This window comes from Nuphar pumila, chromosome 15, assembly GCF_984573655.1.
Source record: "Nuphar pumila chromosome 15, dmNupPumi1.hap1.1, whole genome shotgun sequence".
NCBI classification, from domain to species: Eukaryota; Viridiplantae; Streptophyta; class Magnoliopsida; order Nymphaeales; family Nymphaeaceae; genus Nuphar; species Nuphar pumila.
In genome coordinates this window covers 6,330,804-6,350,990 of record NC_143263.1, presented here as the reverse complement: position 1 = coordinate 6,350,990, position 20,187 = coordinate 6,330,804, and the positions used below count along the sequence as shown (strand labels likewise).

The window sequence follows — 20,187 nt, the reverse complement described above, 5'->3', positions numbered from 1 at the left end:
CAAAACAAGCAAATGCAACAACAAACATGGAATTTTTGCAATTAAATACTGACTGGGGCTTAAGTGTTTTCACTCACACAAGTACTTGGGAGGATTGAAAAATAGGGAAGAGAGGAGGTTTAAGAAAAAAAACCAACTCTATTAGTGTTTATGTTTCAGCAGACATTCAAAGGAAAAAAAATTGAAAATGTGCCCTAGAAACTGAAGAGTTACTCCACTACAGAACACTAATATGATTCATTGTGTCATATAAACGATTGATAATATAAAAATCATATGAAATTCCTACCAAGGTAACTACTATCTTTTACACATTATTCCCCTGAACATGAGTTGCAAATGTGTAGTTTCCGCATACTACATTGCCCAAAGCAGGCCAAGGTGCACCTTAATGACATTGTAGACAACTGCTTCTCAAGAGGTGGAGTGACACAAGGCCCTTCCGGCTAGCTACGAGTAACTCTCTGCAATGGAAATTGTGAAGTTAAATTTTGATACAAAGTCATCAAAACTACAAAAACGTAAACCCCAACAAATCCGTCATGTAATGTGAAGCATCACAAACATGTTAATGCTGCCAAAATGAGGTCAAAACCATATAGATTATCCATACAAGGGGAGGGGTCCAAGCCATAGCAATTTCAAATCGGGAGTGCCAGAAGGCAGAGAGTACAGAAGCCAACTGCTCCAAAAAGAAGAGCTATGCTAATAAGACTATTCAGTTTTTATAGATATAAGGAAATCTAGTGCACCAAGCCACCAAGGAAGCATTAAGAAAAGAATAGTTTCTTATAACCAACTATTTAAAAATGAGCAATAGGAAGTAAACATTAAAAAATCTAGAACCCCAAAAGAGACATCCTCAAATTTCCTTCCATACATAAAATGTGAAGGATCAAGCCTGTTAAGAAAACCATAACAAAAAATGAAGCAAACCACAAGATAAAGAGGAGAAAGAAAACAAGAAAAGACACTTGCGTGGTTCGGCACTCAGGCTTACATCCACGGGCGAAAGGAGAAGCAAAAAATCCACTAGCAAGATATGAGAAAATACAAAGGCAAGATATAGAGCTCTCAAAACCCTAATCCCCAATACGCCTAAAACTCTCGTACCCAACTCTCAAAGGAGGCAACTATATATATGACGAAGGGCATAAAACCCTAGCCAGTACGAAAGAAAAAATTACAAAACTAGACAGGTCCATACCGCAGGGGCCTCACCCCCACACCCCTAAAAGAAGTTTGTGGTGGAATCCGGTCTTGAGCCTAACAGCCCGATCCCTCCACCACTGCCACAAACCTCATTGAAAATTCCCATTGTATGGTCAAAAATATTTTTGGAACAAGTCATGGATGGGAGAGGGCCCAGAATTCAAGACACCCACAACAAAGCCAATGATGTTGCATGAATTTTCTTCTCCCACATCCTATCACCTGAGGGTACAGGGGATGGAGATCGGGACAAGGTTTGAAGGAACACTAGGTATCATGATGGGTATCTGGGCATGCATTACCAGCATTTTAGTCAAATTACAAGGGCATCTATAAGAGTACAACCTAGAAAAAAATTAGACAGCCGCTGGTGACCCTGTTCATCCCATTAAGGTTGGTTTAACTTACCCCAATGGAACCACTGGATACTGCACCTTCCAAATTCTAACATCTTCACATTAAGGAATATATTATTGATAAGACTGATTATTTGCACTAAAGCATCATATAGTACTCATGGCAATATAATAGGAATTGGAATGAAATAAGTGAAAATTAAACTAGCATATCAATTTGCCAGCCAACCAAAGTATCACTAAAGTAATCATGTTGCATGGCAAGGATATTTTTTGGTTATTTGATGCCGATAAGGCCCAAGAACACAACAATACCAGATCAGAGTCTCTCAACTGGATGGCAGGTTGCTTGCAGAATGCGTGAAGGTCACTTGTTAAAAGACCCTCACCCAATGAGGAAAGACATATACCTCCCTCTTGCAGAAATGTAGCTTATACACATGTATACATTATCTTTAGTGATCATAACTCATAAGAATAAAAGGCAGTGGTATAACTGTCTTTTCATGTCTCAACCTAAAAATATGACTTAGGATGTGATTGTAAAAGTATCTTCAACAAGATACTATAATCAAGACCCAATATTCTTGATAAAAGACAAGTGAACACATGCACAATAAGAACACTAAGAACACTTGTGCACAAAAGCACAAATCAATCAATCTCACAAATGCACTAAAATAAGAATATAATCTTTATTGAACACTTGGGCTTTGACCCAAAGCCATACCAAATACAACAGAGGGAGGCCCTTTTTATAGGGCAAGGGAAGACCCTTGAAGGGGCTCCCACATAGTCGTTGGAGCCCCTCCAACGGTCATAAATGTGACCGTTGGAGGGGCTCAACGACTAGTGGTGGGCACCCCAAGGTACAAAAGTACATTGAAAAAAGAAAAAAGAAAAGAAAAAAGAATTTACAAAAAACATATTCAAGAATTGAATATGCGTAAAGAGGGTGAAAAGACGGAACTACCCCTACAACTAATAATATATATTATATATATAATAGATAGATACATATACATATATTATATACACGTATATGTATTACCTTATATATATATAATATATATTGGATTCTATGTCACATGGGTGCGGGTGCGGGTGTGGGTGCGACACGGGTGCAGCACAATTTTAAATTTTTTGGACACGGGGACTCGGCAAAATATATATATATATATATATATATATATATATATATATATATATATATATATATATATATATATAAAATTTTATTTTATTTTTAAAATGCCACAGGTGTCTGTGCAGTCACAGACTGTGACTGTGACTGTGCACAGTCTGTGACTGTGCACACTGCAAAGACTGCACAGTCACAGTGCCTTTTTTATATATATATTTTTAAATAAAAATATAAAAAATTAGTTTTTTAGGGACATTTTTGGACTCGGTCAAAGTTGACCGAGTCCAAAATGTGGACGGACTCGGCCTGGACTCGTTGACCGAGTCCGACTCGGCGTTGACCAAGTCCGGGCCGAGTCCGAAGCCGCACCCGAGTCCGCACCCGTGTCGGGGCGTGTCGACTCGGGTGCGGCACCTCCTTAGCCGAGTCCGTGTGACATAGATTGGATTACAATATTCAATTACATAATTTAACACCCCCCTCAAACTTAGGGCAAGATGATCGAAAGTTTGTCAAGGAGGAAATTGAACAGCGGAACACATAAAGCTTTGGTGAAGAAATCTGCCAACTGATATTCTGAAGTTACATATGGAAGATCTATAACTCCTTTCAGATACGCTTCCCGAATATAATGACAGTCCATCTCAATGCGTTTAGTCCGCTCATGAAAAGTATGATTTTTGACAATGTATATTGCACTCTTGTTATCACAGCATAACTTGGTAGGCCCTTCTATTGTGATCCCCATGTCTTCTAATAGCTGATGAATCTATACATTTTCATGGTAGTAGTGGCCATGACACGATATTCGACTTTTGTTGAAGATAAAGATACTTTTTGTTGCTTCTTACATCTCCATGAGATCAACGAGTCTCCTAAAAACACACAAAAACCAGTGGTGAAGAGACGGTTATTTGGGTCACCTCCTCAATCAGAGTCAGTATAAGCAATTAATTTTAATTCAGAATAAGAGGATAAGAGCACTCCCTTGTTTAGAGTACCCTTTATGTATCTCACAATTCGCAAGATGGCACTCTTATGAACTGATGTTGGTGCATGTTGGAACTGACTTGCAGTATAAACTGCATGAGAAATATTTGGTCTAGTAATACTCAAATACATCAATGATCCCACAAGTTGCCTGTAGAGGGTGGGATCAGAGAAAGGAATGTCATCATCAATCTTCATTTTAGCTCCTACTATAGCAAGATTTTCACAAACTTTATCATCCGTAATACCTGACCTGTCAATAACCTCATATGCAAGCTTAGTTTGAGACAAAAAATACCCTCTATGAGAGTATGTCACTTCAATACCCAAAAAATAAGTTAGAAATCCCAAATCAGACAGTTCAAATCTATCATTTAAAATTGATTTTATGCTTTTAACTCCTTTAGCATCACTTTCGGTTATTAGCATATCATCCACATACAAAAGCAGAATGACAATCCCTGCACTGGTTTTTCTAACGAACAAAGCAATGTTAGTGAAACAGGATGAAAACCCATTTTCTAACATTACGGAGTTAAACCTATCGTACTAAGCCTTGGGGGCTTGTTTTAAACCATAAAGTATTTTTCGAAGGTGAAGCAATTTCCCTTTAAGAGTCTCCATTCCGGGTGGAGCATCCATATATACATCTTTATTTAAATCGCCATTTAGGAAGGCATTTTTAACATTCATTTGATAGATGTTCAATTTGTTAATTGAGGCAACGGTAATGAGATATCGGACAGTGACCATTCGGGCCACAGGGGCAAATATTTCTTTATAGTCAATCCAGTATTCTTTACTATATCCCTTTGCAATTAACCGCGATTTATATCTCTCAAGAGATCCATCACTCTTAGTCTTTACCTTATATACCCATCTGCACCCTATAGCTTTTTTACCTTTAGGAAGATCTTGAAATTTTCAAGTTTTTGCCCTGTTGAGAGTCGAAAGTTCAAATTTCATTGCTTTCAGCCACTCAACAATCTTTTTAGCTTCTACGAAATTTCTAAGTTCTACATAGGAATGAATGACGCAAAGACAAGCTCTATGTTTAAGAGTAAATGAATCATATGAGATGAACCTAGAAGGCATCTTTCTATTTCTCTCAATTCTTCGTAGATTTTCATTATTTGTTGAATTGGAACCACTAGGTTCACTGTATTTTTCAATCGCACTCCTAAAATTGTTTCTGTCTCTATGGGTATATGTTATAGGGTCTCTCGATGCCCCTTCATCACTATGTTGAGAGGTAGGAGGATGAAAAGGAAAATCAATTTCGTCTTCTTTATCATTGACCTCATTAGAAGGAAGCTCATCATCACTATCATCATCATGAGTTAATAATTCAAAATTTCAAATAAAAAGGAATAATCCATGTTTTCTTAAAAATGTTCACTTCTTTCAAAACCATTAACATTCTCCAGAAAACTCACATTTCTGGAAACATATAATTTATCATTCTTAATATCATAACAACGAAACCCTTTTTGGGTTTTAGAATATCCAAGCAAAGCGCAAGTAATGGCTTTTGGTAAAAGCTTGTCGTTCTTGTCAGTAAGAACAAAACATTTGCAACCGAAAATTCTCAACCGACTATAGTCGGGTTCTTTGGAATACAACATTTCAAAAGGTGAGATATAATTCAAGTTTTTCGAAGGTAGACAATTTATTAAATAGACATATGCTAAAGCAGCTTCAGCCCAAAAACCTTTTGGGATGTTTTGAGAAATAAGTAGGGTTCGAGTTGTCTCTATTATGTGTCTATGCTTTCTTTCGGCTAAGCCCTTTTGTTGAGGGATTTTCGGACAAGATCTTTGGTGAAGAATACCATGACTATTAAGATAGTTTTTGAATTCACTTAAAGGTATTCTCCACCAGAGTCAGTTCTAAAATTTTTTAGTTCCCCATTGAATTGATTTTTAATCATCATATGATAAGTTTTAAAGGTCGAAAAAACTTCGTATTTGTGTTTAAGAAAATAAATCCAACAATATCTCGTGTAGTCGTCAACAAAAATGGCATCATATGCAAAACCTCTTTTTGATAAAACAGGGGCCGGTCCCCATACATCGGAATGGACAATTTCAAAAGGTCTTGTTGTAAACATAGATCTTTGACAAAAAGGTAATTTTTCATTTTCCCAAGTATACAATCGTTACAATTGAAATCACTTTTACATAGACTTTTAACAAAAGGTAAATGGGAAATTTTTACAATATTTGGATGTCCAAGTCTCTTGTGCCACACATTAATATCCTTTTGATGGACAACATTACAAAATGGGTTCTTTGGGATTTGAAGAGAATCAACGTAGTAAAGATCGTCCTTCCTAGAGCCTTCACCAATCAACTTCGCGGACCGACGATCTTGTATCCAACATTTGTTAGACGAAAATCTTATATCACACCCATGATCCGAGAGTTGAGAAACCGAAAGTAAATTTAAGTTTTTAGGTATAAATCTAATTTTTGGAATAAAAAAACCTTGTTTTTCAAAATTTTCAATTCCTTTTACTTCAAGAGATGTTCCATCCGCAGTTGAAACAAAGGATGGGGAACGATTATTTGAGTAATCGGAAAACAAACTTATATTTGGAGTCATATGAAATGAAGCACCAGAGTCTAAAAGCCATGATGTCTTACCAGGAGGAGAAGAGGTTGACATGGCGGCTCCAAAAATAGCCCGTTTGAGAAAAGGTTGAAGAGCATCCACAATTTGTTGCAATGAGAGAGCTCCACTTGAAGATGAAGAACATTCTTCTTTTTGAGGTTGGGATATGGTAGCCATAGCTAGCAACTTCTTCCATTTTGGGTATATTGGCTTGATATGCCCCGGTTCCTTACAAAAGTGACACAAGAGCTTGCTATAATCTCTTTTCCCTCCTTGGCCGCTTGAACTTTGGTTTTGATTCTTGAAATGAGGAGGCTTGTAGGTTCTTAAATTGCTCCCCGGTCTTAAAATGACATTAATACCTTCATTTTCTTCATGATTGGAAGGTCTAGAACACTTGGGTTATTCTTACTTATACTCATACGTGTTTTTTCCCCACTTAGTTTAGTAATTACATCTTCAATAGAGGGAGAAGTAAAAGCGGAGAGTAGAGAAGATCGAATTTGCTCGAATTCGGGCCTAAGCCCATTTAGGAAGTTAAAGAAGTGATCTTCCTCTAATTGCTTGTATCTAAGTTCAATAGTTTCACCACTCCATTTGGGCTCAAGCATGGCTAGCTCATCCCAAATAGAGGATAATTCGGCAAAGTACTCTCTAATAGACATCTCATTTTGTTGTAGGGTCAAGACCCTTTTTTGAAGGTAGTACTTGTGAGACAAGTCTTTTGACGTATACATCTTCTCAAGATATTGCCAAGCTTCAGAAGCTTTCTTGAATTTGATGATATTGGCATTGATCTTGGTTTCAACGGATGAGAAGATCCAAAATAGAATCTTGAAATTTCTCATTTTCCATTCGTCATGTTTCTTTGAATATTCTCTAAGAGCCTTTTGTCTTTCTTCACCTTCAAGATTTTTTATTTCTCCTCTTTCAACCATCGTAATTTTTGGTTCAGGTTCCGGTATTGATCCTTGACGATATCCCCAAAGCCCCTTTCCTTTGATATGAGCTTCCATGTTTCCGACCCAAACGTGATAATTTGAGCCATTGAGTTTAAACTAAGGGAGAAGTGAGAGTCTTTTTCGCCCATTAGAGATGAGAGAAGGTGAATAAAGATACGTACCACAATGGAAATCTAGATATTTCTTGATGAAGAAGCCTTCTAAAATATTGAACGAAGGAATGGATTCACGCCAATCTCTAAAAGCTTGAAGGCACATTTTTCGAAACACCCAAGAATGTGAAGAATAACACGATCTTCCTTCTTCAAACCCAAGACCCAATATTCTTGATGAAACATGACGAATGGAAAATGATGAAACATGAAGAATAACACGATCTTCCTTCTTCAAACCCAGAGCTCTGATACCATGTAAAAGTATCTTCAACAAGATACTATAATTAAGACCCAATATTCTTGATGAAAGACAAGTGCACACATGCACAATAAGAACACTAGTGCACAAAAACACAAATCAATCAATCTCACAAATGCACTAAAATAAGAATATAATCTTTATTGAACACTTGGGCTTTGTCCCAAAGCCATACCAAATACAATAGAGGGAGGCCCTTTTATAGGGCAAGGGAAGACCCTTGGAGGGGCTCCCACATAGTCGTTGGAAACCCTCCAACGGTCACAAATGTGACCGTTGAAGGGGCCCAACGACTAGTAGTGCCCCCCCCAAGGTACAAAAGTACATTGAAAAAAGAAAAAAAGAAAAAAAGAAAAAAAAGAATTTACAAAAAACATATTCAAGAATTGAATATGTGTAAAGAGGGTGAAAAGATGGAACAACCCCTACAGCTAATAATATATATTATATATATAATAGGTAGATACATATACATATATTATATATATGTATATGTATTACCTTATATATATAAAATACATATTGGATTACAATATTCGATTACATAATTTAACAGTGATCTCCCCAGAACCTGCACGATTGAGATACTCAGATCGTTAAAACCCTGCTTATCTAGTGGCTGTCAACCTACCTCTTACTGATGGCCTGTAGTTCATTCAAATACAAGGCCCCGGAGGTATATATGTGGTATATTTCAAATAAACTGAGATAGGAATTGGAACCTTTTCTTTGATATTTAGCTCGTGCCATCAAAGCATGCCTGGATGAGTGAGTTTCAAGAATAGACCAGCATGAGATTCTTAGTCTCCTTTTCCTTGAAGCCTTGTCCTTTACATGCTAAGCCATGATACAACTTCCTTAGACCCTATGTCTCCCATTTCCAAGAAAATATCCACTTCTGTGTCTTTCCATACCATCTTGTATTCTGGAGATCAGAACCTCTTTGAAGGACAAATTGAGTATGAGAATCTGCAGCCGTTATGAATCTATAAAGAAACCCTTGGTGGAAATACTCAATACAAGGCACTGCCATGAAGTTTGGAAATTTGTACATGCAAAGCTGGACACGCTCTGGACAACTCGAGTTCGAAGTTTAAAGGGTTTTTTCGAGAGACAAAAAACTAATAGAACAGATGACATTGATATGAGAATGGTCAACGAATCACTTGATCATGCTTTTGCATGCAATATCTGGGTTCCAATCTTAGTTAATAACAAATGGATCTATGACTTTCTGGCAATTGCATTGACACATGCACACAACCACATAAACACAGGTGAGAAAGTAGAAGCTTGAGAAAGTAGAAGCTGTGATTGTCGGTCACAATGTCTCACAAGATTCAAGGCAAAAACAATCACAGCTGGCAATCACAATCACAACTTGTACTTTTTCATGTTTCATTAACCTTGGGAAAGTATGATGATTGTGATTTACAATCACAGGATCCAAGAATCACAGAGCATTTCAAACATGCCCTTTGTCTCAAGAAAAGTTACCTGAGAAAATCTTATATGCTACTTCAGTTGAAAAGAAAAGATAAGAAATAGCAAGCTTTCACATAAAAACTTGATACAAGAGCTAAATAAAAAAGCAAGCAGATAGGGACCAGAATGGCAGACAAACAGCCTTATATCAAGCTCTACAGTGAAACTATCAGGCAAAGATAGAGATGGGACATGGCTTTAAAGAGTCAAACTTGGTTGGTAGAACCTAGACACTAGAACCAATAGAGCAATTGGTTTTGTAAGTTCAGAAAACAACTTTAAAGCCCTTGTAAAGCCTTTCCAATTGAACACGGATCCCATCATTTGAAATAGGATGGGTTCCAGCAGAACCATCTAGACGTTGATTGGATGGCTAGGATTGAATGTATGATGGAACCCATCCTATTTCAAATGATGGGATCCGTTTCTTGCCAATCACCTTAGAAAATCATAAACAAAAGATTCTACAAGTTTTATGAGCAGTTCTTGATTGGTCTAGGTTAAGAAGTTCCAACAAAAAAGCAGTTGATGAGCCAAGAGAATGTCAATGAACAAGTGGACTGACTTTCAATTGTGCTTATGAAAGAAGAGATAAGAAAGGAATGATACCTTTCAATTGTGCATATGAAAGCAGAGCCAGGAAGTAATTCTTCTTTTATCATTATTCAATAGCCTTAACACCTGATGTTTAACCAGAAGAATAGGGCCTGGCTTGTTAAAAACCGAGGGATGGAAAACAATCTAATACATTCAAAATGTTACATTAGCATCAACTTATGGCATTTTATGCTCTTCAAAGGTGCCTTTACAAAGGCTTAACTTCTCTATTCACCACATTACGGGATTTCAATGTTATCAAATCATTGGCTGAAAGCTAGCAAGCTGATCAACAAAAAAGCACAAGAGCACATTTAAGCTACTTTACATTTTTTTTAATGAGCAAATAGTTACATCTTTTAATTGATTAAAGACTTGCAAACAATACACTTCTTCTCAAAAAAGATCAACAGTACATTTCTGTTTTATATCAAAAAAAGAAAAAGGTATAGACTAGAGTCTTCTCTTCAATGGAACTTTTTTGAAGCAGGATTTATTAAAGTTAGGCACTTTAGAAGCTGAAATCCACATTGATCAAAATAAAATTTCATTGTTTTCTCTAATCTCTAGGGATAACTTACAAACGCACATGCTTCCTAGTATGGCAACATAACTTCTGCTGCTTACTCTTATTGTAACAAAGAGTCCTACATGCCGTTTGCTTCTCATAGACTTTATGTCATTTGTTTTGTACAGAAACATGTGAACAGTATGATGAATTATAAAAAACCCTTTCTTCTTTCTTGATAGTCAAGCTAGGGGTTGCCCCAATCAGTATAAGGTCCACCTTCTATCATTATATAAAGAAGCAGTCTTCCTTAAATGAATAAAAAAACCAAATCATCATTGTTTGACATATGATTAGGCATTGACTAACGATTAAGTATTTTCTCACAACATAACTTGAACAGTCCTAAGCAAGGTGAATTAAATAACATATGAGTTTGCATATACTTGTTAGCTCTTTATCATCATGTGGATAATCACATTTTGTTCAAAAGAAAATCATGTTATATTTTGGCAAAAGGAAACCCTCCAAAGAAATTTAAGCTTTCTCGAAAGAAGATCTAATCCTGCCTCACAATAAAATCCGTATGTCAAGCCTCTGTAGCATGCCATGTGAAAACTCAAACGTCCCACAACAAACTGAGAATGGAAAGTGAAAAAGCTAAGTAACAGAAACACACCATCTTCTGATACCAAATTTGAACTCCAAACACTGAAAAAAGCACATGACATTTACAAGGAAAACTTAACATTTGGGGGTTTAAAGGGAGCCTATGGTGGCAAACCATGACAGACATGAACATCCTTGAAAATCATCATTGGGATGGATTAAGGATTTAGTTTAACATGACAATAGCGATAGCATGCTTGGTTGCAATAAATAACAACAGTTTGCAACTTATTTCAGAGATCAATCTGAGTAGTGAAAATCAGAGCACCAAAAATAGGGGGAAAAAGAAGAGTCAATGCAACCCAAATAAGCAAATTATGAAAGCCGATGATGACCTTCCTCCGCAGTATTATAGGTGTTGCTCTTGCTGTGCATGTCCATATAGGTCAACCTCTTCCATCCCTATACCATCCTACTGATGTTTGAGCACAGTATCTCTTGGGAATGGGAATTAACAAAACAGTCTCGATAAATAGAGATTGGGAATTAAAGCCACGCAATATTGTACAAAATTATTTCCATATCTATCAAAAGCTCTCCATCAAATTGAGGAGCTTGAATCCTAGAAGACGTCGGACATCAATGTCCTCAATGAATAACTCCTTTAAAAACCAGCCCTCTAGAGGATACCATCCATCACTCGTGTCCTAGTTTGGAATTGTACTTTGGACTAGACTGCTCGCACAACACCAAAAAACACACCACAGCTAATTAGCCACAACTAGTTAACCTGCACACACACACACACACACACAACAACAACAACTCCACTCCAACCCCCTCACCGCAGAAAAAACCAAAAAATGAAAAGGCCCAAAGTGAAGAAGGCAAAGTAAAGTTGGATATGAAGAAAAGAAGAAGAAATTTGTTAATACCTAAATAAAACGAATATAAATTGCATAAATCATTACTCTAACCAGAGACAGCAACCCCCAATTGAAGTAGGAACTATGAGATTTAAACCAGAAGAAAACAAAAAGATTCCCTCGCTCTAGAATCTCCAAGAGAAGGTTAAAGCCCATAACTAACATAAAAATCAAATCAGAGATCAGGCATCAAATTCCAACAAAAAAATCAGAAACGCAAGATGATAATTTGCGTACTTACTTAATCTTCCAGCTTAAAAGAAGAAAAAAAACATAAAAACAACCAATAACAAGACTAACTAGCCATAAACAAAAGAAATATACAAAAACACGCGTAAAAAAAAAAAACTATGAGATAGGGAAGGCAAAAATGATAAAATCTCCCCCCTTTTCCATTCATCCACCAAACCACAATTCATCAACCACCACAAAATCACATCAATCAACTCAAACACAACGAAATCAACAACCATGACGGTAAGATCGATTATAATGATGATGATCATCGCCATCATGTTAAACTAAAAAAAAATGAAAAAAGAAGGGGAGATTTTTTCACCTGTGCTCGCACGCTTTGCCCTCTTCATTTTCGCGAGCTCGATCTGCGAATCCATGAGGATCCGCATCCGGTGGATCTCCAACCCTTTAACGAACTCCATCCTCTCCCTCTCCAGATCCATCATCTGCCTCTGCTTCGCGGCTTCCACCCTCTCGTAGATCTCGCCAAACCTCATGATCGCCCCCGCGAGCTCCCGGAACCCTCCCCCGCTCCCCGCCCCTTCCCTCCCCTTCCCCCGGCTCTCCCGCGAGCTCTCGGCGCTATCCGGGCTCGTCTTCGACCTCGACGACCCTGAATGCCCCTCCGACGCCGGGATCCTCCGCAACAGGTAATCCTCCCCCGCCGCCGGCCGCTTCTCCTTCCCCCCGGCCGCCGCAGCCGCGGCCCTCACCGCCACGACCGGCACCGCCGCAGCTCCCCGGTACGGAAGCGGCAGCGCCATCGGAGGCTCGGCCTTCACGAGCGACGGCTTCTTCACGGCCGTGGCCGGCCCGATCAGGTCGTCGATCCGGTCGTAGTACGGCCACTTGCTCGCGAACACGCCGTTCGTCGCCGCGACCCTCGCCTTCTCCGTCTTGTACTTCTTCTTGAGCGTGTCGATCCGGTTCTTGCACTGCACGTCGGTCTTCCTTGCGCGTCCGGTCCCCGGCCTGGCGTTCACCGCGTCGGCGACCTCCTGCCAGTGCTTCTGCTTCAGGTTCCCCCGGTTGAGCTCCAGGTGCCGGTCGCCCCACGCCTGGATCAGCGCCACCGTCGCCCCCTCGCTCCAGCAATCCTCCCGCCCGGACGCCGATCGGCCGCCGCCTCCGGGCGTCCCTCCGGCCGTATCCCTCTCCTCCATCAAAAACCCTCCTCCTCCTCCTCCTCCTCCCTCTCTCTGAGAGGATCTGGTTTTTACTCTAGGCGGCCGGATATGAGGCCGGCCGGGGGATTAAAAAGGGGAAGGGGAGAGAGGGAGGGCCCTCTGGGCGTCCGGAGTCCGACCTGTCGGTGGCGGGACGTTAACGTCGCGCAGCAGCAGCGACGCTCCGGCACACGGCCCTCTCTCTCTCTCTCTCTCGCACGTGTACCGCCGGGGGCGCTGGCGTCGCGTCGGGCCGTGCATCACGGATGCGCGATCCCGGCCGTGCGACGGACGGCCGGGATCGCTCGGAGTCCCGCCGGGGGAACGAGTCCCGGGCCGCGGGTCCACCCTGCCCCCTTCCTGGAGCCGTCCTTCCCTTCCTTCCCCCGGAATCTAGCGTTCGTATTTTGTTGACCCTGTCGTCTTCGCTCCCCGGCCATACCACAATGACGAAACTACCCTCAGAGAAAGTACGTAACGACAACGGTGAATCTCTCAGTAAGGGAATGCGTCTAAGGGTGGAACAGTAATTGGATCTGGAACATGGGTCCCGGTGCGTGAGTTTGACGGAGACCCAGCTCAGATGACCGCCGTGGCTTGGACACAATTACCGGTTGGCGCGAAAAAAAAATAAAAGCGTAGGCTTTTACCAACGGGGGCTCCGCTTGTCTGGCAGGAGCAGTTAGCGCACGTCACTTTGTGTTGGGACTTTGCAAGTTCGAATCCCAAGGGTATATAGTTGTGTAACTGGTAGGGGTCTGCCTAACCCAGCTTACCCTGTAAAAGAAATGGCCTAATTTTAAGAAGAATATGATTTTTCTCACTAAAATTGCATTTCAACTTTTAGTAAATTTGATACTATGCTAAAAACTGTTTTTTTTTTGTGAGTCTTGGTAGTTAGGAAGCATGATAGAAGTGCGTGGCTTCATGCTTTTGAATCGAGTTTTTGATGTTTTCAAAAGCTAGGTTTAGCCATTCCATCAGGTCTGTGGGTGCAGTTCATTGGTGGACTATGTAAGGGCTTGGGTGCCGGTCATCCGGCTCAAACATTACCAGTTTCGCCGGAAAACTTCTTCGCAAAAAAAAAAAAAGCTTCTTCAACTATGGTTTGGATTCTCAAGTTCGAGCTTAAAGACTCTTTTGAGGAGATGGTAATTGAGTGAATTTGATGGAAATGATTTGGAGAAAAGTGGAGAGAAATATATTTGGAATAGGGGTGGTGTCAATGGGCCTGGTTTACCCAGACCCAAACCCTATAGGGTCCTGTGACAAATTAATAAGAAAACCTGATTAAGACCCGGGTCTGGATCTGAAGGTCCGATTAATACATGGACCTAGGTATAGTTTGTGAAATTTTATACCAGACCCGAGTTCGACCTGAGTTCCCATTAAGACCTGCAATTTTTCAATGTAAAAATTATAAAAATTATTATTTTACCGGGTCTGTTTCATGTAGTTCTTATCAGGTTCGGGTATGATTTCTCTTATAGTAGACTCAATTAGACCCGGGTCCAGACCTGATACCATACCCAAAAATCTTATCCAAATCCTAAACCAAACTTGACCCGTGACACCCCTAATTGGGAGTGAATTGGAAGAATCCGTCTTGTTAAGCATCATCATCAATCCTTTCAAAGATTTAGGCCGCCGAACTATCTTGTTGCTCATATAGAAGAAGAACAATGTTACAAATAGCTAATAAGATGGGAACTGTGCGCAGCTAAAATCCCAAGGGGCCTTTAGCAACGGTCATGACTGACACTAAAATCTCAATTTTACTAAATCCTTAGGCCACCGATTAGCCATAAAGAGGAATTAAGGCTCTGTTTGGGAGAAGGCACTTGGAGGGATTTGTAAGGAGTTGAAAAAGTACAAATACTTGATTTCAATAGAAATTGTTTTCAAGGGAGGTTTAAACTTCTATTGTTTGGAAACGCTAGTAAATCCTTGAAGGATTTATGCTTTTAGTTCCTTATCATGTTTGGAGAGCAATTTAATGTAAAATGGGATTTGATTAGAGTTCCATCAGATTTAATGCATAGAAAGGCTTATATTTGATTAAAATCAATCAGGTTTTTTTGAAGCATTCACCTTCAATAAAAAATAAAATGCCCAAAAAATTAGTACTAAATGCCTAGGTGCAATTAAAAATTGAATTGAAAACTTAATTAAATCCACTAAAAAACAAAATTAAGCATCATGCATCCATTTCCTTCTCCCAAACATCCTCAAATTTTCTTGAAGTGGACACCATCTCATCTCCTCGGACACCTTCCTCCCAAACACAGCCTTAGTGGATCTGGATTCCGATTCTATTGAATTATGTGAATTTAAACACATCCTTAGAGAGAATGACTTGGCAAACATCTCTTCTCTATAAAGAAAATTAAAATAGATGTGAACTAACCTTTTATTTTTATGAATCTACCGTTTCCTCGTTTCTGAACAGATCAGATGGTAGTGTACACCAGCCATTGATTTCCGGGTGGTATCACTTCTCTCTGATTACCACTTTCCAAACAGACCTTAAAGAAGATTCACACAAGCTCAGTTTGGATTTTCTGTGTCGATTTAGGTTGGGTTAATTAAGACCTACATGAGTCTAAAAGGATTCATCTTGACAAAGGTTAGTTCATAGTCATAAATATTGGGGTATTTTTTTTAAATATCAGGATTTTGTTGTGAGATTCTCAAAGGCCGATATAATGTCGAGAAAAACAGTACATTATAAAAAATATTACTTAATTTGAAAACATCATGTACATCACAATAAAAACAAATGCTTTGTTTTTATATTATTTGTATTATTTATATATTTTATACATGCTTGCATTTTCCAATATTTCTAAGGAAAACCAAATTTTTTAAAATATCACAAGATTTTCCCGAGAACAAGATATGTGACTATGAGTAATCTAGCTTATGTGAACCAAGGTCAAGAGTTGACAGCAGATTGGGCTTGGGATGAGAACTTAAAATGAAAAATGGCCCTACTCTATAAAAATGGCGTGTTCTTGCAAAAACCCACAAATATGCCAAAATTCTCTAAATGTCTAATTGATTCTTAACTTTTTATGACCATTTTACCCTTTACAACATATTTGTGCAGATAGACATCCTCACATTCGCACAAATATGTTTTGAACCTTTAAATGTAGTTAAAATTACTGAGGAGATTTGCAATATATTTGGGTGGGCCTCCTCACGTTCACACAAATATGTTGTGGACCTCTTAATATGGTTAATATCATTGAGGCGATTCACAATATATTTAGGTGGATCTCCTCACATTCGCACAAATATATTGCAAACCTTCAAATGTGGTTAAAATCATCAAAGAGGTTCGCAACATATTTGTGTGAACTTGTTAACATTCTCACAAATATGTCATGAACTTCCGAATATGGTTAAAATCAAACTAAGGAGATTCACAACATATTTGTGTGAACCTCCTCACATTCACACAAATATATTGTTAACCTCCAACCATGGTAAAACTCACCAAAGAAATTTGTAATATATTTGTGTGAACCTTCTCACGTTTGCACAAATATGTTGTGAACCGTCAAAATGTGGTTAAAATCACTAAGGAGTTTAGCAATAAATTTATGTGAACCTCTTCATGACAAAAAAAATCACCGAGAAGATCCACAACATAGTCACACAAAAAATACAAGTATTTATATGAGTGAAATCATGCGACTATAAAATATCAAGATATTTTGTATGAATGTCGAATGATCCACTTGACACTCACCACTACTACACTTTGCATCAATAAAAGGATCTACTTTGAGAATTGAATCTTATGGTTCAAAACCAAAACTATAGAATCTTATGGTTCAAAACCAAAAACTATAGAATCCAGGCCCTGATATTGGTGGTTTGCTTTACATCATTCTCCCCTGGCTAGAAAGAATTTGACTTAGATGAATCAATTGGATCATGGTAGAAAAACATATTGGCAAAATATACCAATCATAAAGCAACTCAAGTAGATATGCATTGTTCCCTAATTTTTAGAGGATTCTAAAAGCACCATACTTACATGGACTCAATTTCTTGTATATCCTTACAAGATACCATTTAGGTTGTAAGTAAACCATAACTAAATCACCAACCTCAAAACTAACATATCATCGACCCTTATCCACATGGGATTTGTACTCCTCAAGGTTTGCTTCAACCTAAGAGTGAATCTCTTGCATGCAATCCACAATGTTAGAAGCTATTGGCACATGATTTCCCAATCTAGGCAAATGAGCCAGATCCAAAATATGGGTGGGGGAATTCTCATAAACAATTTGAAAGAGTGACCTTCTAGTTAGGAGTGTCAACGGGTCAAGTTTGGTTCAGATCCAGGTGAAACCAAACTCAAACTTGATTTGAGATGATGGTATCTGGTTCGGACCGAGGTCTAATTTGACCCACAATAAGGGAAACCATAACCGAATCCTATAAGGATTACATGAACCAGACCCAGTAAAATAATATTTTTATCATTTTTATATTAAAAAATTGTGGATCTTAATCAGAACTTGGGTTAGGCCCGGTATAAAATTTCAAAAACCATACCAGACTCCATATATTAATCGACAACTTTGACAAGTTGATCTCTCAAAGAATTAACTTTGACAGCTTGATCTTTCAAGATGATGGCTCCTTTTACTTGTATAGTGAAGAGTTTATGATCTTTCTGCTTACAAATATATGGAAGGGAAAATGTAAATATCCCTTGTGGTCAAGCGTAACTGAACCCTCACTTCTTCCTTAATCAACTAAAGCATTGAATTATTTACATACAAGTACCAGAAGTATTCAAGAGATAAAGATGGATGATAGCTATTTGGGTAGTAGGCCATCCTTAGCTTTAAAGATTGTTTCCTACTGCCTCTTAGCCGCATATAAATGTGGTAATAGCCACTCAACATGTCAATCCTCTGGACCCTGAAGACGTTTAAAACAAGCTGGTAAGGAAATGGGAATCAATATTTAATCATGAGTCTCTGATATATAACTGCCTCAGTGCATCTTACAGGCACGAGATTCTTTGGCTTCAGTAGGTACAACACAAGTTTAGTAGGAGCAAGTTCCTTCTAGAGCTCCACAAGACTTGTAATAACATCAATTAATGAAGACCAAGAAAAAAAAACATGAAATGCATCAATGCTTGGCCCATCTTTCAAGTTGGGAGTTAATGACTTGCACTTTACAGGGGAAACCATCTTATTTCATCCACACTTCATTAAATATTCGGTCCTGAGATTCATTTCAGAAGGAAGAAAAGGTTTAGGAGAAGCAGAGGAATATAATTTTGTTCCCAATATTTCCAACGAGGAAGTTATTCAGATGCCTTAGACTGAAGCCAGTGAAATTTGGATGTAAAAAATGGAATGTATGTGCAAACTACCTAGCAAATGGGGTGGAACACCCTTGTTTGTTTGTTTTTCTCACATCTAACACCATAGATGTGATCTACAAGTTTTGTTTAGTGGGAACTGGCTCTTGGATTGTGAGAATCTCATCTGTATATAGGTTTTTCTGGCAATCCAAAAATCAGCGGATACAAAGGCATCAATTTTTGTTCTGAATCATAAAAACATGTTTTTTGATGAAAAAACATGATCCAAGAGTCTATTCCTACTAAATCGAGCATGCTGAACACATCTATGAGATTAGATTGTGTCAAAACAACTTGCATCGTGAGATTTAAACTAGATTGTAGGTACAATTGATTGTACATGCTTCTCCACCATTCTAGGATAGATCTTTTCCATGTTTCCTCAAGAATCATAGGTACCTATCTGTCACCTTAAACCGAATCAGCATAATTTTGCTATCCACATGCTATATATGGCAGCCTTATTACATGTCTTGAGACCTCCCTAGTCGATATTGCTTTGCCATCTTCAGCAGGAAACTTATAAGATTTAGCAACATAATATTAGTTATATAACAAGGCAGATGTGAGGAATTTCTAAGATGGCCCACAAATAATTTTCTGGTAAGCCTGAAGGGCTGGTGGACATGGCTATCAATCTAGACACCAAAAATAGGATTCGCAAAGGATGTATAAGTCTTAGGTTCTTCTGACTTTCTCATCCACCTACTAAAGCATGCCATTGAACACGGTCCCATGAACATCACATTCAATGAACAGTAAAAATTATTAAAAGTTAAGACTTACAAGCAACAGATTGGCACTCAGGTATTCTTTTCTAGAGAGATTTTGTTCTTCATCCCACCATTGAGTTGCCAACCATTACTTTGATTAAGAATCAGAATAATTGCAGCAGATTTATCATTTGTAGGATCCCCTGCTTTTTGTAATCTAATCATGAAGAAAGGGAGAAGTCAAAGAATAAAATCCATACCCAACATTCAAATCATGTTCTATCTAACTAATCACCATTCTTAATCTAAAGTAATGTTTGAAAAACTATAAAAGAACCTCTTAATAAAAATCCAGCATAATGCCTTTATCCTTCCCCACAAACAAGATGAAAGGAGAAAAGTGCTCACCATTCTTTAAATTTAGTACTCATCACATCACTTTCCATCTCTTCTCATTGTAGCTCATTGTTTTCCTTAAACAAAGTTTCTTGGCAATCCACCTTTGTCATTTTTTTAAACCCTACATTGTTCACGTTTACCTGCTCTCTCTCTCTCTCTCTGACACACACACACACACACACACACACACACACACACACACACACACACACACACACACACACACACACACACACACACACACACACACACATAAACCTTACATTAAATCAAGAAAAGCTAACACCTAAAAACCAAATCTCATCCCCCACAACTACCAAACTTCCAAATCCTACACCCTCTACAAAAACACCCCATTTATGCAGAAACACTCGAGCACAAGAAAACCTGTCTACGTGAAGAGCTCGATTAAAAACAAATCAGAAAAAAAACGCTATCATCATAGAAAAATGACA

The 20,187-nt window shown here is 38.5% G+C and overlaps 1 protein-coding gene across 1 annotated transcript; it reads right to left on the bottom strand.

The window, feature by feature from the left end:
• Window positions 1–242: 242 nt before the first annotated feature.
• LOC149814286 (trihelix transcription factor ENAP2-like) lies at window positions 243–13,614 on the bottom strand. The gene is made up of 2 exons (XM_089988600.1): window positions 12,376–13,614; window positions 243–464 (listed from the first exon to the last, which is right to left on the bottom strand). The coding sequence occupies exons 1-2, from the start codon at window positions 13,214–13,216 to the stop codon at window positions 451–453; spliced, it is 855 nt and encodes a 284-aa protein (XP_089844726.1). The 5' UTR covers window positions 13,217–13,614; the 3' UTR covers window positions 243–450.
• Between the last annotated feature and the right edge of the window lie 6,573 nt (window positions 13,615–20,187).

Excerpts from the sequence above, each read along its gene's own strand:
- LOC149814286 (XM_089988600.1), bottom strand. The coding sequence starts at position 13,216 with ATGGAGGAGAGGGATACGGCCGGAGGGACGCCCGGAGGCGGCGGCCGA.